Source organism: Condylura cristata, unplaced genomic scaffold (assembly GCF_000260355.1).
Source record: "Condylura cristata isolate star-nosed mole 26May11 unplaced genomic scaffold, ConCri1.0 scaffold00028, whole genome shotgun sequence".
Taxonomy (NCBI): Eukaryota; Metazoa; Chordata; class Mammalia; order Eulipotyphla; family Talpidae; genus Condylura; species Condylura cristata.
In genome coordinates, this window is record NW_004567129.1 from 19,425,967 (window position 1) to 19,451,662 (window position 25,696).

General features: G+C 40.9%; 1 protein-coding gene across 1 annotated transcript in view; it reads left to right on the plus strand.

Moving 5' to 3' along the window:
* The window catches only part of CDH11 (cadherin 11, type 2, OB-cadherin (osteoblast)), a 117,227-nt gene extending 93,343 nt beyond the window's left edge, over window positions 1-23,884 (plus strand). Inside the window, exons 12-13 of the mRNA XM_004690503.2 lie at window positions 18,426-18,677; window positions 21,177-23,884. Coding sequence (XP_004690560.1) covers window positions 18,426-18,677; window positions 21,177-21,673 — 749 coding nt within the window. The 3' untranslated portion in view covers window positions 21,674-23,884. The remainder of the gene's footprint in view (window positions 1-18,425; window positions 18,678-21,176) is intronic.
* Window positions 23,885-25,696: the final 1,812 nt, after the last annotated feature.

Sequence of the window (25,696 nt, forward strand, 5' to 3'; positions counted from 1 at the left end):
TCACTTTGTCTCTGTTAGAATAACACACATTTTCCACTGTGTAGGTATACCACATCTTCTTGATCCACTCATCTATTTTGGGGCACTTTTGTGGTTTCCATAGTTTACCTATGGTAAATAGTGCTGCCGTGAACAGGAGTGCAGGTGTGTTCTTTTGGCTGAAGTTTCCATCCGCAGCAACATAGATGGATCTGGAAGTTATTAGGCTCAGGACATAAGCCAGAAAGAAAAAGGAAAATATCAGATGGGCTCACTTAGAGGAGGAATACAGAGGAACTAAAGAAAGGATAAAGAAAACAAGTAATTTTAATAAATTAAAAAGAAAAATCAACAGACAGCTATAAATTGGAGACATTCTATAGGGGAGGAAGACGAAGTAGGAGCAAAACTGAGGCGGGAAGAGCACAAGGGACAGTGGTGATGGGTTAACTGGTGGTGGGAACTTCACGGGGACTACATCTGAGAGGAGAAGGTTTACGTCAAAATGAAGAATGGGGCCCTCCCTGGTGGTGCAGCGGGTTAAAGTGCAGCACTGCAAGCTGGCCATAGCTGCTTTAGTGTGAGATGGGTCCGCACCCCGAGGTGACCCACATGGCGCAGCAGACCCCTCCTGACCCACCTGCTCAGCAGTGGACTTCCTTGACCTGCCTGTTCTGTCCCCCACTCTGTCTGATGAATCCTCTCACCACCCCGGCACTTCTGGTCTGTACCCCAATTTTGCATGCATAAATAAATCCTTTAAAAAAAAAAAGGCCTGATTTAAAGAAAAAAATGATGTAAATATATATACAATTTAATAAAACAAACAAATTTTCCAGTGGAAAACTCGTCTTAACCTGCAGTGGTAAGGGGAGGGGAGAATGTCCTCTAAATGAATGTCCAATCCTGATGTGTGTATTCCATCTTGGAATTCTGAACCAAGATAACCAAGAACATCTAAAACCAAATAAATAAATTGAATACAGTTACTAAAAATATAGTTAACATTTTTCTTTCCATAAAGGGGAAGCTGATTTTTTTTTAGGATCCTAAATGATTCTTGATGATTAATTTAAATAAACTTGAAACTAATATTTCAAATATGCAAAAATCTGGCAAAGGTTTGATACATTTGTGACTTTGTGAGTAGTTTGGGAGCAAGACAAACCCACTTCCCAAATGCATTTTCATAAATATTCAGATGGCGGATGATTGTAGTAAATATGGAGAAATATGCAACATGCTATTACTCTTCTCAATCAAATATGCTAAACTGCTCTTTCATTCATTGTACTGAATAAAGTATTGCAACGTGGCAAAATGATTTCAATAAAAGATTCATGTACGAAGTTTGAAAAGTAAATTTGATTAAAAAGAAAACCTAGCTCAATCAATTCATTGAAAAAAAAAAGTGGCTTTAAATATAGCATGGAAAAAATATTCAAGTATTAAGGTCCTCAGAATATCTCAGTCTAATTGCCTCATTTACATTCTGCCTAGGTATTCGATCGATCGTCACACTGACCTCGACAGATTTTTCACTATTAATCCAGAGGATGGTTTTATTAAAACTACAAAACCTTTGGATAGAGAAGAAACTGCCTGGCTCAACATATCAGTTTTTGCAGCAGAAATTCGTAAGTATTCTCCTAAGGCTTTCAGTTCTGCTTTACCAAATATTCCTTCTGACTGTATATTCTGGGAAATGACAGACAGCTGAGGTAGAATAACATTTTTAGTCTTGAACATATTTTTCAGTCTTTAAAATTTAGTTTTGATCATTTATCTGGGGGAACATATATAGGCAGATAGAGATGTTTTCATTCTCTTACAGGGCTGGGTATTAGCAAGCTAGTGAATAGCCCTCAGCAACAAGAAGCTCATAAGCATTGCTGAAGGATTCCCCCCTTTGTCACTTAGTTTTGCTTAAACTCAAAGCAGCAGACTCTTTGCAGCCAAGATTTGTGGGTCTTCATTTACCTATAAATCAGATTTGATGATGTGGGAATATTGGGGAGGGCTTGCTTCTTCTTCTTCTTCTTTTTTTTTTTTTTTAAGATTCACCTATTTATGCATACAAGAACTGGGGCTCAGAGATGCAGGACACAGGGAGTGACAGGGTTCACCAGAGACAGAGTGGGGAGCAGAGCAGGCAGATCGATGATGTACACTGCTGAGGGGAGCAGTGGGCGAGACAGAAGAGGTCCGCTGTGCTATGTGGGTCAAGTCCCTGGCCAGGGATTGAACTCCTGGTGCTGTAGTGGCTGAGAATAGCTTCACAGGCTGAGACTTAACCCCTTGTGCCACCAAGGAGGTCCTTGGGAAGGATGGTTGACAAAGATTTCTCGATCCCACCCTCAAAGCCTCTGTATTCAGTAGATCAGGATGGGTCCTGCAAATTTTTATTTCCAACAACTTCCCAGATTGTTGCTGCTTGGGTGAGCTGGGCTCCATTATCAGCATTTAGAAATAAACTGCAGCTTCCGCATTGACACAAATGGAAAAGTTCTTACTGGTCTAATATTGGCATTTATTTCAGCACCTCCCCCATGTGCCAAACTCAGGATACTTGAAGTTACAGATGGCTTTTGTGTTGCTCACACCTTTCCCTGCCCTGCCCCAAGGGGTGCTGGAACTTGCTCTCGCTTTCTAAGAATAAACCGTAGACTAATATGGAATCCTCCTTAAGCGATGACTGCCTGAATTCTCTCCTTCCAGACAACAGGCATCAGGAAGCCAAAGTCCCAGTGGCCATCCGGGTCCTTGATGTCAACGACAATGCTCCCAAGTTTGCTGCCCCTTATGAAGGTTTCATCTGTGAGAGCGATCAGACCAAGCCACTTTCCAATCAGGTAAAGCTGCGTCCCCTTCCCTGGTTACATGCAAGGCATTTGGAAACAGTTTGGATTTGAGAGCATCACCTGGAGATACTTTCCTCTACCCCAAAAGGCTTCAGAGCCCTAGTCGAGCTCTGAAACCATGTTCTCTAATTAAAACGGAGCTTCTTAGCCAGCCAAGACTTTTTTTTTTTTTTTTAAATAAATGATGTGCCAATGTCAGCATGATTCATTTATGGGCCACCTTTCTCTTTCAGCCAATTGTTACAATTAGTGCAGATGACAAGGATGACACAGCCAATGGACCAAGATTTATCTTCAGTCTACCCCCTGAAATCATTCACAATCCAAATTTCACAGTCAGAGACAACAGAGGTTCGTACCAAGGTTCCTATGCCTTCAGAGAAGTAGAAATGAAAAATAAATGGCTTTTATATTACAGGGCACAAGTATTTTCCCTAATCCTAATAATGCCTTTCTGTTGGAGAACAAACAAGAAATAATAATGCCACCTTTATTTTGAGACTTGGGCTCATTTTCTGCATATGAATAAGTGAGTCTAATTTTATTTTACTCCTTTTTGTTGGCTTTGATATTCATGAAGCAGTGGGAAAACCAAGTGGGGAAGCTTACAGGGTCAATATGCAAACAACTTCATTTATCTTTCTTTTTTTTTAAGAGGTTGATAAACCCTTGGGGGGAAGCAATGGCTTTATGAATATTGATATCAAGCAAAGCATTAAAAGAGATTAGTTCAACTTTGCAAGGCAATGTAATCTTTCAGCTAGCCTTCCTTTCCAAGTACAGTTTTAATGCAATGTAGTTTGGCTACAGAGCTTGGTACCTAGAGGCACTGCAGAATTATTGCCTGAAGGGCAGGCACAAAGCAGAGTTTGGCCAGTGTACATACACATGGTTAAGCTTACTACCACTTCTGCTTCTGATTTTCACAATCGGGGGGTTTCCAGACTTGCAAAATATCCAACATAGTTACTTTGTTGTCTAGGCCCAAGTGGGCACAGTCCTTTGACAAAAAGGGGTGTCAGGACCAGAGTCAGAAAATAAGTTTCCTGACACCCAGGCAGCCTATTGAGTTCTGCATTCATACTGTTGACATTCCACACTGCAGGTCTGTAAAAGAAGACAGACACCATCTTTTGACGTAGGAAGAAAGGGCCCTTCTCCAGCGTGTAATGTTTTCACTGGGTGCATGCTAATTATGTTCTAGATCATAGGTTGATAAGGTTTCTTGTGACTGAGCTCAGACTTACAGGATCTCAAATTAATCTTTTAAGTATCATTACTTTCCTCGTCACTGTTAGCATTATCACCAATGTCATAAATACAGTGCAATATGTCATAAATACAGTTCCAAAGTCCCAAACACCATGTCAAAATCCTTCCTATACACTTTCATTTAATTTTCTCAATGGCACTGTAGGTAGGGATTGTTACTATTACTCCCATTTTGAACATGAGGAAGATTTGAGGGGATGGGGACTGACATACTCTAATATTATTTGTTAAGTGGATTGGAGCATTTCATGGTGGCACTTACGAATCCACTACATATCAAATGAGTGTGTGGGGTAAAACATGCAAAGAGCGAGGACAGAGACATTTCTCTCCCTAAGTTTGCTCTCTGCAGTGGTCTAGCTCTTGAGAAGCTGGATGTGAAGGAAGTTATAGGGAGAGACGTGTAGTAAAGGAGCTTTACAAACCAAGCTAATTCACTTTGTAAATGATTTATATCGTTTTGAAATTTTGAAAGCTACTTAGAGCTTTTTAGTTTTGCATTTAATCTAGGATTTTTCCCTTTGCCTATTGGCTTCCCTTGATGTGCACATGTTAGCACCTTAAGCCCCTTCAAGCAATAATTCTGCATAGCACTGAATACATGAGTAGATCTCAATTAGCAGAGCACGCACCTCTGGTGGTACATGTATATCGCATAGGGATTTCCTTTGTTAAAGGTGGATTTCTCCAAAGAAGATAGACCCCGGCATCTCACGTGTATTTAATAAGTACCTACTGAGCTGAATTGAACCAGGTGCCATAGCATTGTTTCCAAAATACCTGCATGTGTACTTCTTATTGGTGTTCATGAAAATTCCTGCCTGCACTCTGGGAAGAATATTAAGTCCAGATTATCTTCTCATCCCACCTGGATTGATAGATTGCTTTATTAGCTTAGCTATATGTCAGTTTTATGCTGAGGAAGACACTTAAAACAAAAGATGTCAGTATCCATTATCAGCTTTATGAATCATGAGTGAATGGCTCTACCTGGTTGTCAGGAATAGTGGTATGTTCTCACCTGATCTTATTCCCTAACTTCTTCTTCTATTATCTGTTGTTTCAAATATGTGTAGCCCACATTTTGTCAGTGTGTTCATATCCTCCCACAACTTGCACTTGTGGGCTCACTGGCGGGGGGGGGGGGGGCGGGGGGGCGTTCCTGCAGCATGCCTGTTTATCTCAGGACAGCCAATGAAACAGCACGTGCGTGGCTCCAGCTTCTCTTGCAGTGCCAACGTCACCTCTGTCATCTGCCTTGTCATCTTTCTTTGTCTATGTGCAGTAGCGTTTGCCTGTGGTTTACCTTCTGAAAGCATCATACTAAAATATTGTTCTCTAGGGAGTCTCTGCGTCACAGTTCTGAGGTGCCACCTGTATTTCCAAGGACGTTATTTGTATTACCATAGACGAGCCCACTTACTCTGCGATCCGCACCCCTTGCCCAATCCTATAAGAAATAATCCTATATGGAGCTACCACTTTTGCAGGGAATTGCTACATTTTCAGAAAAATGACTTTATTAACTATGGCAAACAGTTAATGAAAACTCCCATGTTTAGAGCTATTACAAAACCTTAAAGCAAATACAGTCCTATAATTATCATTTAATAGAGTTCTTTCTACTAGCTCCTAAAAGTAATTACATATTGAAGTCATCCAAAAGGAGTAATCACATTCCACATCCTATTAATAGCCTACTGAGTTACCAAATTTCTCGGCTGAGACTGTTTTCCATAGAAACATGAGATAATGGTTTCTATCATGCTGAGTAAAAGCATCAGGTTTCTTTCTCCTTGAGTGTTTACTTCCATTATGCCATGTAAATAATCAGGATTGTGTTTGCCTAAATTCGGCACATGCATCCCTTGCCTTTAGAAATAGAAGTGGGGAAGCCATCTTCATGCATACAAGCTTTTTATTTCATTTTAATCTCCCTCATTCCTACAGCCTGAGCTTCAAAGACGGCTCAGCAGGCAGAAAGAAAGTGGAAGGGCTGATGACTCTTAGACATTCAAGCCCAGCAGAGTCCTTTAAAACCAAGAATGGGGCTATTTGGGCAGGTGAGGGCTGACCCACCAGGGTTGAGGATGCATTTACTTTGGGAATATGACTGATGGCATCCCCAAAAACACAGGAAACTTGTCACAGATTAGAAAAGTGCAAAGAAGAAAAATGGCTAAGCATAGACCCTCTTCACTATCTAGCTTTTTGACCATTTATAAAACCTCAGTCATTCATACCTCAAACAGCCGTTGAGGTAGGTGTGTTGGCTATTTTTATGCCCATTTTCATGATGAGAAAGGAAAATGAAATATCACAAGTTTCAGAGACTTGCCCAAGGCCATGTTGCTAATAATTGAAATTAAACTAAAAGGTTTGAGTATTTGGAGGGTTCTGTCTGATAAAGGTAACACACTTACATTATAAAACTCATATATTTTCTAGTTAATTAAAAAAATCTGTGTTTACCATATAGTCAAATTATAACCATCTTCAGAAGAGGAGACAAAATATGAAATTAAATTCAATTTATCAATCTAGTGTTCCAGGGAAAATGGAAAATATACACAAAGAGGAACAAGCTGTGCTTAAATTTCAATTTTAGTCACAGACTTAGTAACTGCAAAATCTATTTTCAAAGATTTTTATAATTTTCTTCTGTTGCATAATTAATGTCTATCCCTTATAGGAAAATTAGAGAATACAAACAAGCAGAAGTAAAATTAAAAATAATAATAATAATAAAAAAACTGGATAGTATACTATCCAAAAATAATTTTTTTTAATATAACCCTCTAGATTTTTCTGGAGAAGATATTCTGATCTTTCAAACATGCAATCATAAAATAAATATCCACTTTTTTTGCTACCTAGTATTATTCCTACTTATTATTAATATTGTTAATAAGTTGTTATATACAGTTTCAGCAGTTAATGCTTATGTCAAGGTTTTCTTCTAAATCACTCCCTAATTTTCACTATGCTAGAAAGTGATGCCAGCTCACTATTACAATCCCTGCAGATTGTTTTCATGTAACTTTGACCCCAAGCTAAGCATGCCTTCAGACTAAAGTTTTAGACTTGAATGATGAGCTCAAAAGCTTTTGATATTTAATTGACAAAGTGCCCATCATAAATATTATAAAACCACCAGTAAAATTGGTGCAGTCCTGTTTCCTCCTTTCTGCGAGCCAACCCTAGACATTCTTTTCAAATCATTGACAAGCAGAGCAGTGAAATGTACTCACATCTTCATATGGCAATTCCCCTCATTGCTAATAAAACTAAGAGATTTGTTTTTATTAGTGTTCCATTTCTTTCTCATTTTTTGCTTTGTGAATTACTCTTCATGTCTTTTTCCTGGTTTTTGAATTGTCCTCCCAGCAGTTTGCAAACGATTTGTACAATTTTCTTCATCTTTTAGTGTTGCTAAGCTTTGATCCACCATCTGTGCTACATAGCCTTCTCCAACACGTCAGTGTCCTTTCAGTTCTGACTATGTGTGTTCTTGCTGTTAGTTTTTTTTTTTTTTTTTTTTTCATTTTACTTTTGTGTAGAAGAACCAGGATGCAGGCCAGAGGTGCAGGGGGTGAGAGGATTCATCAGACAGAGTGGGGAGCAGAACAGGCAGACTGACTGAAACATACTGCTGAGGGGAGCAGCAGGTGGGACAGGAGAGGTCTGCTGCGCCATGTGGGTCACCTCTCTGGACGGGATCGAACTCAGGCCATAACCCCACCAAGTGAGGCCCCTATACTGTGCTCTTAACTATATTGAGTATTTAATATTCTTCCTTGGTAAGACTTTACTCATGCAAAATTGATAACACCATTCACCTATCTTTTCTTGCTTTTTAGATTATCATGTTTCTTAGATATCATTTTACAATTGTATTTTCTAAGCCACTCTTTTGAGTATAAATTGTAGCTGGCTTCATTAGATCACTCATTACTATTAGACATTGTTCTAAAGTGACAGAGCTGATTTCTTGGTTGTTCTAGAGAGACAACTTCAAACAAATTAAATAATGACAATTTGCTTCATCCTTCTAAAATGATTTTGTCGAATTGCATAGGTTTGCACTTTTAGAATATGTGTTAAACAATACCAACCTTAATGACCATTCTTCCTTTACTTGTTACCTTAATAAGGATATTAGTGCTAATGTTTCACCTAGCAGTATAATATCAGTCGTTAGGTCAAAATTAATTTTTGTTATATGTGTATGCATTGTAGCTGTGTGTGTTAAGGACTTTCTTTTCTGTCATTATTTTATAAAAAATTGAAAATGCTCCATTTTTATCAAAATTGTGGGCTCCTAATAAGAAAATGATCTGATTTTTGTCCTTTGACCTGATTTGATAAGGTAATTTCATTGTAATGTCCTAATATGAAGCCTTACATTTTAAATATATAAACCTCTCGTTCCAAACAATAAGCATTTGATAAGTATAGCAGAAAGATCAAGGGTTAGAAAACAAGCACTTGGCTTTACTCTGAATCTGTTAGAAGAGAAATAATCTTACTGACACAAATACCTGCAGATTTGACACATGCTTAATGCTATTACTGTTTTCTCACCAAAGTTGCCATTGAATGCACCACCCTTGATTTGTGGATTGAGCTGCTGTTTTGATAGATAAAGGCCTTGAAGTGCTGAACACTGGACACAGCGGGGTTCATCTCGGCTCCAGATGCCCAGGCTTCTAGATAGCCGTCCTTTCTAATGTGACATCCTAATGTGCCGTCTCAAGAGACTGGAGTCCCATACAGTCATAGGAGCCTGGACAGAGTTCCTGTTATAATAAGAGTGGTTCCTTAGACATCATGGAGTTCCTTCCCTATCTTATTCCCTCTACTCTGCCCTTGATGCTCATCCACGTGCAGTGTCCACATGCCCTTCACCAAAAAGCAGGTGTGGTCTCATTCTCCCATCACACTCTCTTCTTTCTGTGTCCATAACCATGGGGAGAAGAGCTGTGATCATGTACCATGTACTGGAAGTGTCCTAGGAGGGGAGCTTAGCAGTGAATGAGACAGTTCCTGCTGTGAGGAAGTTCCCACGAAAACATGTCTCCAAGTCCGCTGTTGCTGTGCAGCTAATTCTGACAGTGCCTGTTACTGACCTACCCAAAGAGAAGCTGTGGCCATTCTGGTCACCTCCAAACAGGCCTGTCTGACCACAGTGCTCCCCCCTGTTAGTTTGGGTCTTACTCATGAACAAACCTGCTGATGGCTCTCTGACACTTCAAAATTATTCTCTGGCTTTCCATCTTCTGTAACTGTAACTGAAATAATATGGCTTAGTGGGCAAGAAACTTAAGTACTTCCCATAAATTTTTCCTCTATCCTCTTCTTTCTCTTACTGCCTTCAACTGAAGCTTCGAAAACTTCAAATGACCTCGAGTTTCCCAAATATGTCCTGTTCTCTGTCTATACTTTTGCACCAAGAATGTATTCTTCCTACCTATTCTTCTTATTTCCAGTCTCACTGTAAATGAAGTCTTCTAAGAAAAGCCTTTACAGGACCCCCAGGCCACGGTGGGTGCCTCCTTGTCTACACTCCAAGAACCCTGCACTAACCTCCAGTATTTTCCTTATTCTACATACTTGTTTTCCATCTGTCTCCCTCTAGACTATGGGCTCTGTGGGGCAGTATCTCACACTTAAGAAAAGTAAGTTAACCAAATGCATGAACTAAAGAGAACAAGTGTATGGGAAAGCATGCAATGTGCTTCAGAAATTTCAAACATTAGCTATTATGGAAAAAATGATGGTCATGAGATAAGCTTCAGGCTGAAAAGACATCTTGCTGTTGGAGTGTTTAGAAGGAACCAAGCACACACCCTTTCCATTTGTTCATCCATTTTTTATTCCACAAAGTTATATTGAACATCTAGGGTTTGAATCCAGGAAGACCTTGAAAGACATTTATTTTGCAGGTCTAATATTATCCAAGATGGGCCAAAATGCAGACCAAATGAGCTGTGATACCTGATACCTGCAGAGTTAAGTCTGAACTGAAAACTGAAAACATAACAAAAAGAAGTTTGTTTGGAAAGCAGGTGTGGATAATGAAGGATGAATAGCCAAGACAGATTCACCTTGTTAGACCAATTGGCAAACATCTTTCCTTTTTCTTTTCCTTTGCTCTAAACTAAGAACACTTTTCTTCTGAGCAACATCAAAGAGCATCCAAATATGCTTTCGATGTTTTTTTACTTTTATAGTTTAAAGATAACCAACAGATTTCTGTGAAACTTGTTTTCCCCTTAATTGCTTCAATATGGAAGATGCTGTTGGCAGATCAAGATGGCAGATGTCTTTTAATGCCCTGCCATTTTCACTGTGTAAATAATTATGTTCCTTTTCTGCTGTAATTCATTGCTGCAGTTTGTCCAACACAGAACACAGTTCATCTGGGAATCCACCCCCTACCCAGCCTAACAGAAAAAGAATAGGTTAGACAAGTCATCCTTTCAAGGTGCTTTCTGTTACTGACAAAACTCTTAGGACTTCTCAACTTACTCAAGACTCTAAATGATTATATCCTACTGAATTTTTTAGTAGCTTACTTTTTTAACCTAAATAATTTGAAGTTAGGATCTTCTTTTCTAACTTCCTTTCACCAAGGAGGAAACTATCTTTAAAGAAAAGTGGAGAGAGAGTTGATTCCAAGGGATGTGATAAATTATAACAATGAAAGTCTATTAAGACCAATAAACAGTACATGTTGAGACGTCTCATGCACGCATGCACAGTGTGAATTATTCCTACCATGTTATTTATTGTCTCATATTTTGCCAATTCCTCATATCAAAGGATTAAAATATTCTGCTCAGCTCTCTCAAATGCAGCTTCTTCTTCTTCTTCTTCTTTTTTTTTTTAAAGATTTATTTTTTATTTATGCATACAGAACTGGTAAAAGCCAGAGGTGAGAGGCTTCACCAGAGACAGAGTGGGGAGCAGAACAGGCAGATCAACCAAGTACACTGCTGAGGGGAGCAGCAGACGGGTCAGAAGAGGTCTGCTGCGCCATGTGGGTCACCTCCAGGGCCGGGGATCAGACTCACACTGAAGCCGCTGTGGCTCACTTACAGTGCTGCATCCTAACACGTTGTGCCTCCAGGGAGGGCCAAATGCAGCTTCTTTATTTAGTTGGAAGAGGAATGGCAGCCATGTCTTGGGTAAAACACTATTTTTATTCATATTTTAAGGCTACTCTTTTAGGGCATTACTTATAGTAGCATTTTGATTTTTTTTTTTTTAAGATTTATTTATTTGTGCATACAGAACTGGGGTACAGGCCAGAGGCTCAGGGGCGGTGAGAGGCTTCACCAGAGACAGAGTGGGGAGCAGAACAGGCAGATCTACGAAGTACACTGCTGAGGGGAGCAGCGGGCGGGTCAGGAGAGGTCTGCCGCGCCATGTGGTCACCTCCGGGGCAGGCCGGGATCGAACTCATGTGGAAGCGGCTTAGCTTCTTAGTGCAGTGCTTTAACCCGCTGCGCCACCAGGGAGGGCCAGTAGCATTTTTTCACTGTAAATTATCAGGAAAAAATAGATTTCTTTTTGCCTCTTACATGTTGAATGATTTGCAAAGGATTATGTGTGTGTGTGTGTATCTGGAAGTATTGTGGAAAGGGAGGATTTAAATGAGTGCCCTTAATTTTGGAGTTCCTTCTGCCATAAAATTTCTATTTTTCTTAAAGCAGTTATTTTATCTGGGACCTGATTATATCTGGGTTTAGAGTCTATAAGGGGATCCATTTAATTAGCTAACCATTTGGGAGAAATCTGATAATAAACGAACCAATGTAACTCCCATGCAATCATATCAGGATTCTAGGGTTAGCTGTATGCTAATCAAAATATAGTGAAGTTTAATGGAGTCTGAATCCTAGTTTTATTTACATTTCCCATGTTATTGTGAGAAACTATTCCTTTCTTTCTTTTTCAATTTCTTTTCCTATAAAATAAGGGCAAATTTTCTGTGTAAAGCTTCAAAAATTCTTTGGGATAAGGAATTTGAAAGTATCAAAAATATTTTATTATTATTAAAAACATAATAAATGTCCACATGCATGCAAGAACTGGGGTACAAGCCAGAGGTGTGGTGGGTGGGGGAAGGGGGGGAGTAAGACTACTAACCAGAGACAGAATGGGGAGCAAAACAGGCAGATCTACTAAAATAAACTGCTGAAGGGAGCAGTGGGCGGGACAACAGAGGTCTCCTGCACCATGTGGGTCAGCTCCCTGGCTGGGGATTGAACTCAGGCTGCAGTGGCTCACTATAGCTTGATAGCACCAGAGAGGGGCAATGTGCATATTAAATACATGTTGCTTAGTTGAATCTGACTCAATCTAAATAATAACAAAAGAATGATAAGATACAAAGAAGATGGTATTTAGCAGGAACAAGATCCACAATAGAGAATAGGCAGCATGGTTGGGTTGCGCTCTAAAGGAAGGGGTGGGGGAAGAGAGACTGGCGATGGACCACAAGCTCAAAAATCAACAAAAAGCTGACTCAGATGCAGTGAAAGGATATCAACCAGCGACTCATTCTATAAACACACAAGCATTGCTAAATGTACAAAGATGAGTGAGACAAGGCCTTTGCCCTCAAGGAGATTACTATCTGATGGCGACCATGGCGCTCTAGACATTGCCACCGAAAGCGGTGCAGTATGTACAGCAACGCCAGGTCAGAGATAGTTTGTGATGCTGGTATCAACAATTTCAAGTAGTTTTCAAAAATCATAAATCTAAATGAGCTCTAAAAAATTGCACTGTTTTCTCATGATTGTCTCTTGTAATTGTGTGGTATAGCATATACACATCTGAAATTATTAAAATTTAATATTCCACTAACATTTTTGGGACATACATGCACACACACATTCATGCATGCCCCCCCCACACACACACATACTAATGTAAATGTACATGTATATATTTTTTTCATCATCCTGATAGAGTTACTGGCACATTTCGAGGGAAAAAAGAGTGGACCTAAAGGAGAACATTCAAATAATGATTATTCTGCATCTGACTGTATAACTAGCTCTTTTCAAGTGTGTGGGAGATTTTATGCAATAGATAGATCTACTTTGACTCTGAGGTTTGAGCAGAAGGGTTGAGTATCTATATTTGGGTCAGAAATGAACAAAATAAGAGCAAGCCTTGGCCTAGATTCTCCATTTCTTTAACAGTCTCAAAAGAAGGACTCAGACTAATTCACTCAGGGCCTTTCTGCAGAGGCTAAAGGTGCCTCTGATCGGGTCAAGCAATTGGGGATCTTTAGCCTCAGAGCAGCTTCTGTGCTAGCAGGAGAAAAGAAGTGGCAAAGACGTGCCTCTGAAGAACTTTAGGGAAGCTATGGGGGTGACTGGTTCCCTCACCTTAGGTCAAGTCTCTCCTCTGACATCAAAGTAAAGAGCAGAATATACGAATAATTTATTACGGTGCTTTTTCTTTTCAAGTTGTGAGTTCATAGTAAGTATTCCCATACACTACCTGTTTTGTCCTGTTTCCTGATTTTTTTTCTTATTTTGGCTAATTCAAGGTTGACACCCAAGGCAGTCTAATCCTCAAGGGCTCTTTCCTTATTGTAATTTCCCCTTTTAACGTCCATTTTATGTATCCCTTTACTGGGCTGCATCATCAGTATAATCCTTATATTTGCACCCCCAAACTGGTACCAGGGAATCCATCATTATCAGAAACATTTACATTTTATAGTATGATGACAAAGCATACAGGTAAGAATAGCAATAACTAGGAGTCTAGGCTATAGACGTAACAATTTGGATCCTGAATTTATTTTCCATTAATGGAAACACTGTGCTCTGTGTATGATATATACTAGTAATTAATGGTCCCATTTGCAAATTTTTGCTTAAGTGGGGAGAATAAAATGGAACTGGCAACATATCTGTGGCTAGGGATGAGAACATTGGGTGCCAAATTGAAAAACGGAGGTGCAAAGATTTTTGTACCATGGGAAATACACTGCCCAGAACTGAAAGGCATGAACTGTTTTCTTACCTCTGGGTGATGAGCCCTCTGTGCAGGCAATTGCATTCAAAGCTGCAGTGACATTTCCAAGAATTCACTTTCCTCTCTTTGCCAATAAGTTTCCCTTCCTCATTAGTATACTGCTCAGAGAGCAGAGCTTCCAGAAATAAATGAATATTTACTGAGCATCTCCAAACGTCTGGCACTGTGCTAAAGACCTTTGAGAGTAGAAGCAAACTTAACCCTAAAATTTATTAGCATCGTGGATAAAACTTTTGAGACTCAAGGTACTTTCTTAATATATCTGAAATGAAGTAATTAACAGGTTGCAGATTTAAGCTTCAAACCCAGGTCTGTTGGAGTCCACGTGCATAGAAATTTACTCTCTGAGTGTTCTAAAAATGAGAAGAATCTGAGAAATAGTTTGATGGAAGGATGTACATAGGACATTTGTGTTTTTCTGCCTCATATTTAACCAGGGAGCCAATTTGAAAATCCCTGAAATTATGTCCTCATTGAACCTCTTTTCTCCTTGGAAAAAAAAAATAAACCTCCAGATTGTGCTGGTCTAGATTGGGGAAACCTCTCAAAGGTAGGTAGGGGATTGGCTGGCTAGTTAAAATAATGCAGCTAAAAGAGACTCCAGGGTTCAATCTGGGAGGCAAAGTTGATTCCTATTACAGGTGCTTCCCTACTGCTTGTTTCTTTTTCCATTTGTTTATTTAGATTTTTTTAATATTTATTTATTCATGTGTACAAGAGCTGGGATATAGGCCAGAGGTGTGGGGGGTGAGAGGATGCACAGAGACAGAGAGGGGAGCAAAACCAGCAGATGTACTGAAATACACTGCTGAGGGGAGCAGTGGGGGAGACAGGAGAGGTCTGCTGTGCCACGTGGGTCAGCAACCTGGCTGGGGATCGAACTCAGGCCGTAGAATTTGGGAAGCCCTATTTTTTTTTTTTTTCATGAAGCCCTTGCACATTGTAGCTTTTTTATTTATTATTATTAATGAGGGGTAAGTGTTCATAGGGGAACCCCCTAAAAGATCATCTCAGGCCAGAGTATTGACTCTTCTGAAATGCCTCACCCTACCATTGGCATTGTTCACCTGGAGCAAGAGGGGGACAGTTTATTCATTCAAGCAAGTGTACCTACCCCCGTGCCACGCCAGGTGGGCTGAACTTGTCCATATGTGCCACATTCATCTCTCACTAGCTCATCAGTCCTGAGCATCTCTGTGCTGGGCATTAACTTTTCTCATGAAAACAATTCAACAAATTGTCCCTGAAGCAAAGCACAGAGGACAACCACTGTCTTTTATGTCATTACATGCACCCTTTAACAACCCTGTGAGGCATGTTGAGTGCCCACCCGTGTCCTCATTTTAAAGACGAGCAAGTGATGTCCTGGTGGGACAAACAAGTAATTCTAAAGCACATAGTCACTGTAGTCCAAGAAGAGACCCTCTGTTCATTGCTCTCCCACCTCCTGTACCAATCTGAAAACCCATATGGGAAACATGTTTGAATTCTCAGAGATATTTGAACAGTCCTCAAGATTCTAGTGATCGCTCTCAGAAATTATAAATGGTTCTCTCCGCTGGGTACCTTGATGAGCTTTTATGTGATTGTTTCAGTGTGTCTGAGAGGACTCAGCTGTTCTGAATAAAGAACATCTTGAATTCTCAAGCTGGTGTCCTGCGCAGACTCATGTTTTCCATTAGTGTTTGATTTTCAATTACTTTTATGTGTAAAACAGCCGGCTGTGATCTGTAAGTCTTGCCTAGATGGCACACTGAAGAACAGATTTTAAATTATGGTTTCCCCAGGTTTTAAAAAAAAACAAAAGCACTCAGATCATTCCTTCCACCTCAACACCATGGGTCAGAGTGGAGACCCACAAGATAAACCTTGTCAGTGATTTATTGGGGATGTTATTCATACCAGAGATGTGTGAACAATGTAATTAATGTGCTTTTTAATGCTAATTTTTTTTTAATTTATGATGGTTTGAGTCACATCTCAGATCATTAAAATTTGTGAACATCCTAACTGAACTTTTTTTTAAAAAAGAAAGAACAGTTTTGAAATAATTGTTACCAGTATATAGACTGTAATCATTAAGTAAAAATCAATGATAGAGCCTATGACCGTCAAAACAGAATTTTTGGTTAACATTTTATTTGCTCAGTTTTTAGTTTTCATGATTTCCTGGAATATATATGTATTTTTTTTCCAGTGATAAAAGCAGTAGGTACTAGTTACACAAAATGCAGAAACAAGGAATAGTTGCTCTGCTTAGTTTTAATTGAGATGTCAGCTGCAAGAGGCCAAGATGGTCATTATTATAAGACTTGCTAAAAAGGCCATGCGTACACACACCTCACCTTCTGCAATATCATATTATCAGCCCGCCCCTAAATGAGGCTGAATCTATCACTTACATGATTTTTTTAATGCACGATAAATATCTTACATTTCCTTTAAGTTAAAATATATTAATTTAATTTTTATATTCTAAGATATTTTTTCTGCAACAGGAACTAATCCATGGAACTGTCATGGTACTTCCATCAAGACAGCTAGTTATGGGGCCAGTCAGTCAGTCCTAACACTCATTTCACTGTAAATTACTGACTCAACTCGCAAACGGAGGCCGACCATGCTGAGCATGGGTGTGCGGATATGATTTGATGGAACATATTCAAACCTTCTACTATTTTGTAATTTTAATGTTTTCCCCAAAGCACATAGCCTGGAATTTTTTGATTCGCAAAGAAAAAATGATGAAGAATTGGTCATCAAAGGTTATGAAAGACTGAGAAATACATGCAAGTCAACTTCTAGAATGAGGGTCAAAACTTTTCCCAGAACACAGTTACAGCATTTGTTCAGAAGGCTTTTTTTTTTTTTTTTTAATGTCTGCTTGTGTCTAGCACTGGAGAGACTGAGATGAATCAGATGAAATCCCCTGATCTCCAGGAGTTCAGAGTCTGGGAGAGGTCAAAGTGGTTATGTCAACAAATAATTACAGGATAGTGGGATACCAATTTTTGTAGGAACAGACAGTATTATGAGTTGCACATGAGATGAGGGGAAAGGTCTAGGAAAGTCTCCCTCAAGAGATGATGTTTGGATTCAATTCTGAGGCTTGAGGGGTTTGTCTGTCATGATAAAAGAAGCCATTTCCGGGGCCTTGAGTCGAAGACTGGCAGAGTATGGAAGAGCAGAGGAAGGTTCTGCATTCCTGGCTGAACTGAGGCATGACAGTGGGATGTGAGCCTGGAAAGAAGGTCTCTAAGAGGAGGGTGGGAGCTGGCCCTGACCAGAAGTGGGCAGTGTTGTGGGAACAACCACAATCATGGAGCCATTCTAAGCAGGAAGGGGTGGCATGTGTAGTTGAGGATGCTTGCATTTCAAAGAAAGTATAAACCTGATGCTGGCTTAGGAAAAAAAAAAAGTTCCTGGGGCTCCCTGGTGGTGCAAGGGATTAAGTCTTAGCACTATGAAGCTATGATCAGCCCCTGCACCACAAGTTCAGTCTCCAGCCAGGGAGCTGACCCACATGGCACAACAGACCTCTCCTGTCTCCCCCGCTGCTCCCCTCAGCAGTGTACTTTGTCAATCTGTCTGTTCTGCTCCCTGGTCTGTCTCTAGTGAATCATCTCACCCCACTCCCACCACCACTTCTGGTCTGTACCCCAGTTCTTGTATGCATAAATACATAAATCTTAAAAAAAAATAGTTCCTCTTTTACAGAAGCTACTTGCCTTAAGAACAAGAGTGGGCTCATAGCTGGGGAAAGGTTGGAGGGGGGGTGAGAAATCTCAGTGAAGCAGTAGGAGACTGCCCCAAAGCTGATTGTGAAGTAGGGAAAGTGTAAATATGAACAAGAAACTTTTTTTCATGCTCATTTCTATATATACTTATATCCCAATAAATCCTAACAGTATACAGTATGTGGTTGAAGTCTGCACTTGCTTCTGGTAACTGATAAAGAGGGTAACCCCCAAACAGATAACAGGGTGGTTAGCTGGCTAACGAAGGCCTTTGGAATCCACCAAATAATTTGATTTCTGAGTTTTGTTCCAAAATACAGAAAAGCTTATCCTGTGATCCTGTCACACCACGTGACTTCAGTTTCTATAGATACCTAAAGACCAAGTGGGAAAGAGTCTGATTGCTAACCTTGGTGATGAGAAGAACACCCTAAAATCTGCCAAGCTGAATACAGAAAGACTGTGAAGTGTTCTCACAGGAGCACACACCTTGTCTCCCCTCTTCTGACAGATAACACCGCAGGGGTGTATGCCCGGCGCGGAGGGTTCAGTCGGCAGAAGCAGGATCTCTACCTCCTGCCCATCGTGATCAGCGACGGTGGCATCCCGCCCATGAGTAGCACCAATACCCTCACCATCAAGGTGTGTGGGTGCGACGTGAACGGGGCGCTGCTCTCCTGCAACGCGGAGGCCTACATCCTGAACGCCGGCTTGAGCACAGGGGCGCTGATCGCCATCCTCGCCTGCATCGTGATTCTCCTAGGTAAGGGTGTGCCTCCCTACATCAGCGTGTGTTTGCCCACCAGGTGTTCATGCTTGAAACACGTGCATTTCTCAAGTAAGGATTACCGAGAGTGAGGGAGACATACTGAGGCAAGAAAGAGGTTATGCATGCTTGCATGCATGCCGTGTAAGATGGGCGTGTGGGGGCAAGAAACCTGATAACAGCATTAGGGAGGTGACAGTGTGTCTGGCAACACAAGACTTCATAGCAGAAGCCATCTGGGTGTGCTGGATGGGTGTGCTTTTTTTGGGGGGGGGAGTGCAGACCTCATAGAGAGTCACCAATTGCCTTACAAGAGGAAGGAAAATAATTAGAGCTAGAAAGCATCACCAAACAATGTCACTGAGGAGCGTAAAAGATTGGGAAGGAAGGAGTCAAGGAACTAGACTAAGCTTGACCTGATTGAAACCAGCTCTTGTCTCCTCATAATACAAATAGCTCTTGTCTCCTCATAATACAAATACAAATAATGCAAATACCCCCCTCACTCCCATCCCCACCCAGGAAGCTTTGCCTACACTTGTGACTTAGACAGGTTCCCTTCTTCTGCATTTCATCCCAATTAGTAGTTCACTCTGTAACAAAAGGAATGTTCTGATGCTAATCAGTCTACCCCTGCTGGGCGTCAGAAGAGTAGATAACCTGCCCCAGCCTCAAACATCAAGTGTGAGTATGTCATACAGCAGATTTAGTCTTTCCACGGCATTTAGTTCTCCACGAAATGAACTAACGGGGTCCATCTGCGTAAGCATGAGACAGTGAGTTCAGTGCAACAAATAGCGGCTGTGTCATCAGGGTACCAGGCCCTACATTATCCCTGAGGGATAAAGACAATCACCATACAAGGCTGCAGTGCTCAATGAGCTCAAAGGAAAACAGGCCTGAACAGATAAACCACAGAGGCACTGCTCAGTGCCATGAGGAGGGGCGGGAGTGGGGGGGTGGGGGGTGGCCTGACCCTGACTGGAAAGGTCAGAGGCCTCCCATGGAGGATGTGGCGTGCTTCTCAGATGCTCAACCATCTGTCCAGCTGGTGAAGGGGGCAGGAATGCATCCGTGTTCCAGTCTTCCAAGAGATTATGAGAGTTGAGTCTAGTGGTGAGTCAGAGGTGTAAACCATGTGATAAGCATTTTGCTGACAGGAGAGCAGAGCTGGTAGGGACATGGAGAAGGGCTACTAGTCTTGTGGGGTCAGGATGGGGTACAGGGAAAGCCGTTTGGGTGAAAGGGGTCAGGATGGGGTACAGGGAAAGCCGTTTGGGTGAAAGGTAAGAGTCAACCAGACAAGGAGCATTGGCCAGAGGGTGTTATCAAGAGCAAGGCACAGGGGCAGGACGCTGTGCGCACTGTGGTGAGCACGGGGATATGCAGAGCCAGCACGCAGGGGCCCTCGACCCTGCACCTTCCCAGAGGTGGGCCCCGTTGCTGTCAGACCACTTCCCAAATTCAGCCAGGACCATTTTCTTCATGGTGTTGAGTGTGCCGGATAAGTTCTAGTGGAACGTTGCAGAAACCCCTAGTGGAAGGGAAGGGGATCAATTGTGAATTATACTGTGTCTAAGCGTTCCCTATAAGCAACTCTGCCTGCTTACCCTAGAGTGCCTGAGCTGGTAGAATCCCCTCTTCAGGGAAGAGATAGAGCTGCTTCACCTGAGTTTCCACTAATATTATTTTCAAAGAAGGAGGAAAAGACTTGTTTCCTGGAGGTGTTATAAACATCCCCTTTCATACAGTGGTCAGAAAGGAGTCTTGCCAGGCCCATGGGCGAAGGCTTCATATTAAAATAAAGTAGCATCGGCCCTCCCTGGTGGTGCAGCGGGTTAAAGCACTGCACTAAGAAGCTAAAGCCACTTCAGCATGAGTTCGATCCCTGCCCCGGAGGTGAACACATGGTGTGGCAGACCTCTCCTGGCCCTCCTGCTGCTCCCCTCAGCAATGTACTTCCATGATCTGCCTGTTCTGCTCCCCACTCTGTCTCTGGTGAAGCCTCTCACCACCTCCGCGCCTCTGGCCTATACCCCAGTTCTGTACGTATAAATAAATAAATCTTAAAAATAAATAAATAAATAAAGTAGCATACTGCTGATCCACCCTCAGACTCTGGGCTGGTGCTAGGCATGACATCCTTGGAAAGGCCCTGAGTCTCCACATGTCCTCATTCCTAAACTAAGCCAAAGACACTGGCATATGCCCTTGAAGGAGCGGCAGATCAACCTATTTAGAAGTTGACTTTCAATCAGTATCTGGTTCATGTATAAAAAGCCCAGAAATTTGCCCATTTGTAGGATGCCATCTCTTCTGGCAGCACTTTGCAGAAGCTGAGCCAGGTGGAGGCTGCTTTACATTTTGGGGATTCCCAGTAAAGCTCTCATCCACAGGCAGGCTCAGTCCTGAGGCATGTGTCCCTGCTTTACCATGAGCAGAGTCCTAGGAACACGGGGCTTAACCTCTGCTGACTTTCTTTTTCTTCCCCTGTAGTCATCGTAGTGTTGTTCGTGACACTGAGAAGGCAAAAGAAAGAACCACTCATTGTCTTTGAGGAAGAGGATGTGCGCGAGAACATCATTACCTATGATGATGAAGGGGGCGGGGAAGAAGACACGGAAGCCTTCGATATCGCCACCCTCCAGAATCCCGATGGCATTAATGGATTTATCCCTCGCAAAGACATAAAACCCGAGTACCAGTACATGCCCAGGCCTGGGCTGCGGCCAGCACCCAACAGCGTGGATGTGGATGACTTCATCAACACGAGAATACAGGAGGCGGATAACGACCCGACGGCCCCTCCTTATGACTCCATCCAAATCTATGGGTACGAGGGCAGAGGTTCCCTGGCAGGGTCTCTGAGCTCCTTAGAGTCGGCCACCACAGATTCAGACTTGGATTATGACTACCTACAGAACTGGGGGCCTCGTTTTAAGAAACTAGCAGACTTGTACGGTTCCAAAGACACTTTTGATGAGGACTCTTAACAATAATGATACAAATTTGGCCTTAAGAACTGTGTCTGGCGTTCCGAAGAATCTAGAAGATATGTAAACAGGTATTTTTTTAAGTCAAGGAAAGGCTCATTTAAAACAAGCAAAGTTTTACAGAGAGGATGCATTTATGAAAACTGCAAGGACTTCAAAGTGGCAAATACTGTGAAGTACCTTTTCTTACAAAAAAGGCAAAGGGCGAAGTTGTTTGTCAACTTCGCTAGAGAAAAACCACTTGGCATACAAAATATTTAAGTGAAGGAGAAGGCTAATGGTGAACTTACAATGAAGGGAAATCGTTTCTGTGTTACGAACATCTAAGTCTTTTCTTTTTCTTCTTTTTTTTTTTTAATTTGTCAAAGAAGCTTCCACGAAATTAGAGAGGACAACAGTTCTGAGCTGTAATTTCGCCTTAAACTATGGACACTGTATGTAGTGCATTTTTAAACTTGAAATATATAATATTCAGCCAGCTTAAACCCATCCAATGTCTGTACAATACAATGTACAATTATGTCTCTTGAACATCAACCTTGTTACTGCTGATTCTTGTAAATCTTTTTGCTTCTACTTTCATCTTAAACTAATACGTGCCAGATATAACTGTCTTGTTTCAGTGAGAGGCGCCCCTATTTCTATGTCATTTTTAATGTATCTATTTGTACAATTTTAAAGTTCTTATTTTAGTATACATACAAATATCAGTATTCTGACATGTAAGAAATGTTACGGCATCACACTTATATTTTATGAACATTGTACTGTTGCTTTAATATGAGCTTCAATATAAGAAGCAACCTTTGAAATAAAAAAAAGATTCTTTTTTAATTCTGGGCTTGAGTCTTAACATTGAAAAAAATAAGTATTTCTAATGACCCATTTATATTTCTAATTTAAGATACTTGTGATCTTTTCATAACCCTATTTATGATCTGTGGTTGTCTGCTGCTTTTACTGTTTATTTAAAATCAAATATGTTTTACAAATGTTTTTTCAGATAAGATTCTGTAACATCATGTAAAGCTTTTTTGTACATTCTCAATAGCTTCACTTTCACACGCATCTGAAAAAGGATGTTAAAGATCTGGGTCAGCCTATGATTTGGCAATACTTGTTATATAATATGCATTTATCTTGTATATCAATAACTTGATGGTAATGAGAGACAAATCCAGGAGAGAAAAAAAACTATCAGAAGCCTAAAGTTCAAGATGTTGATTTTGTGCCTCATACCCAGCATTTTGGGAACTGAGGGAGAGAATAGTCAAAAATATAAATTTGTCACATATGGCCATCAGAAATCCAATGTTATTCTATTTTCCCTTATGACTATGATGGTTGAAACTGCGTATTTGTTCCTTTTAATTTTTACTCCTCTAGAAATAATTGGCATTTTAAATTTGATAACAGACAGAGCAATTCATTTTTAAATCTTTGTTTTAAAATACCCTTTGGGCCATAAGCGCAGAATGAGAGCAGGGACCGGGCAGAATCTGAAGGTCAATGCCATTTGATCTGTGAGTCTGCCAAACCCCTCCTACAGCCCCATCTCGCTGCCTGGGGATCGGGACTTCTGTGAAAGTCATATCACTTGTTCACTTGGGCCAAAGGTCAAAGCATAGCAATACTCGGGGAAAGAGCACCCGAAACCATGCTGCAAGTGTTTCCTCTTTCCCCCCCACCCAGACACAGGGCACCACTTTCTCTTGGGTTATAGACAATTGTTAGGTTATCTTTTCTTTTTACTTTATTGTGCAAGTTTGTTTCAAGCATTTCTTGATACCCTGCTATCTACTATTTTTATGACTCCGTCAAAGTGCATACAAAGAGAAATGTTTTTATGAAGTGCTCACTTCCATTTTACTTTGCATTTAAATCAAATTGTCTGAACACTTCAATGGAATAAATTTTGTGGACAATGTCACTTTGGAATCTTTCATTTCAGTGAAGGATTGCACATTCTCAGTACTTCCATAATTGCAGGTTTTGTTCATTTTTTATATAGTTTTTGTAATCCAAAGAATATTTTGCTAGATTTGCACAGATCTCCAATTGAATTTGAAATGAAGAAATAACTCAAAAAGAACATGAATAGCACTTAAACAAGCATACAGCTGTGAGTAACCCTGTCACCATGGATGATCCTTTTTTTCTAGGAATATATTTGGATTAGATTTGACAACTACATTTTCACATTTTTATGTTTAAGGTTTTTTTTTTCTTTTTTGGCTGTTTTTTTAAAAGAGCTATCTACTTTTCAATAGTTAAAAATACTTGCTTTTCTTTTTTATCTTCTCTTTTTTTTACTTTCAGCCTCTATTGTTTGTAGAACCCTCTTAGAAGCTTGAAAATAAAATGTCTTTCCTGAATAGTGGAGTCCTTTTTCATTTGGAACATATTGCCTTCAAAGCAATCTTAGTTTCAGTGGGCCTTCCTGATTTCGATATAAAGTCATCACTGCTTTATGCCATCAATTCAACTCAATTCCTCTGTTCTCGCCCTTGAGTGTGGGCATTGTTTACATTTGTCATTCATTCATTCATCACAGCCTTATTTTGTACCACCTGTGTTAGTCACTTTAGAATGCGGAGAGAAACTTGCTGCCTTCCTTGACGTTTTCAGTCTTTCCAACCTTGTTCCAAAATGTCTATCCTGTTTTCTTGTGATGACCTATTACCCCTATGCCCAACTACCTCCCCATTGCAACAGGATACGTCCCCTTCTTCAGGATTGAGAGAACAAGATATACAAGAGATATAACCAGAAACTGTGAAATGTTGACCGCGAATGGAATTTGACCAACTGCAGTCACTTGTAGCATGCAGGATGCATCTGTGTTTCAGCTCAATTATACCTTGTACCTTACAATTCCTGGACTGATGGAGATGGCTGAAAGTGTGGACTATCTGCATCACTTGGAGAAGCTTATGAGAAATGCACAGTCCTGATAGAGTATGTCTCTGCATGACAGATCAGGCAATAATGTTCTACCTTCGCCTCTTTTTGAGAACCTTTGTAGAACAAAAGGGATCTCTCAGCAGAAGAGTGGTCAAGTGCACCTGGCAGACAGTGTGGAGGGCAGACTGAAGCTGAAAGAGCACATCGACCCTGAGAGGCACAGCAAGAGGGCATTTATGGAAGTCAAAACGAGATACAATACCTCGGGGGTGGAAAAGAGGAAAGGATTTTCTGATTCCCTGCCATCAACCTGGTCAGAGACCAGCAGCATCTCTGACTTGCTTAGCTGTTCTTCAACTCCCAGCACTTTCTCCACAAAGAAGTGAGCAGAACATTACACACAACTCAGCTCATAGGCCTCCATTTAAGTCTCTTCCTAAAGTCTTAGAATAAGTCCAGTTCCCTGGTGTCATCGCTCTGCATGTCCAGGCCCCTGCAAACATCTCCCACCCCATCTACCACCATTCTCATTCAGCACATCATGCTCTAAGCACAGTGACTGCCCATATGATCAAGTGTTCCCTTTGTGATCTAAAGTAAGGCATCCCTTGCTGTGTCTCTTACCTTATTTTACCTATAGGTTTTTCGGCTTTTCTTGTGTGTGTGTGTGTGTGTGTGTGTGTGTGTGTGTGTGATTGGCCCAACAGAATGTAAGTTTCAGCAGCAGGAATCTTTTTTTGTTCACCTTCATATGCACCAACCTTTACATTATGCCTGAAACGTCATGGGTGCACAGCAAATGCTCCCTGAATGAATGATGGTTCACCTTCATAAGGCAGACTTAATCAGGATTTGATGGCTGATGAATTAATTCTATTGTGGTTTTGAGCTTCCTTAGCTAAGAAATCCAGTGGATGATGATCTTGAGACCTGCTGTTGTAAATCCAAAACAGAGTGGTTTTGGGGGGAAAGATGTTGAATTGAGTTTGGGTTGGACTGACAAATTGGAGGTGCTTGTGTGACAGCTAGATGGAACCGTCCCACGGGTCACCAGAAATACAGGTTTGCCACTGAAATAGGGGCCAGCAAATAGAACAAGAGGTAGTTGAGTCTCTGATG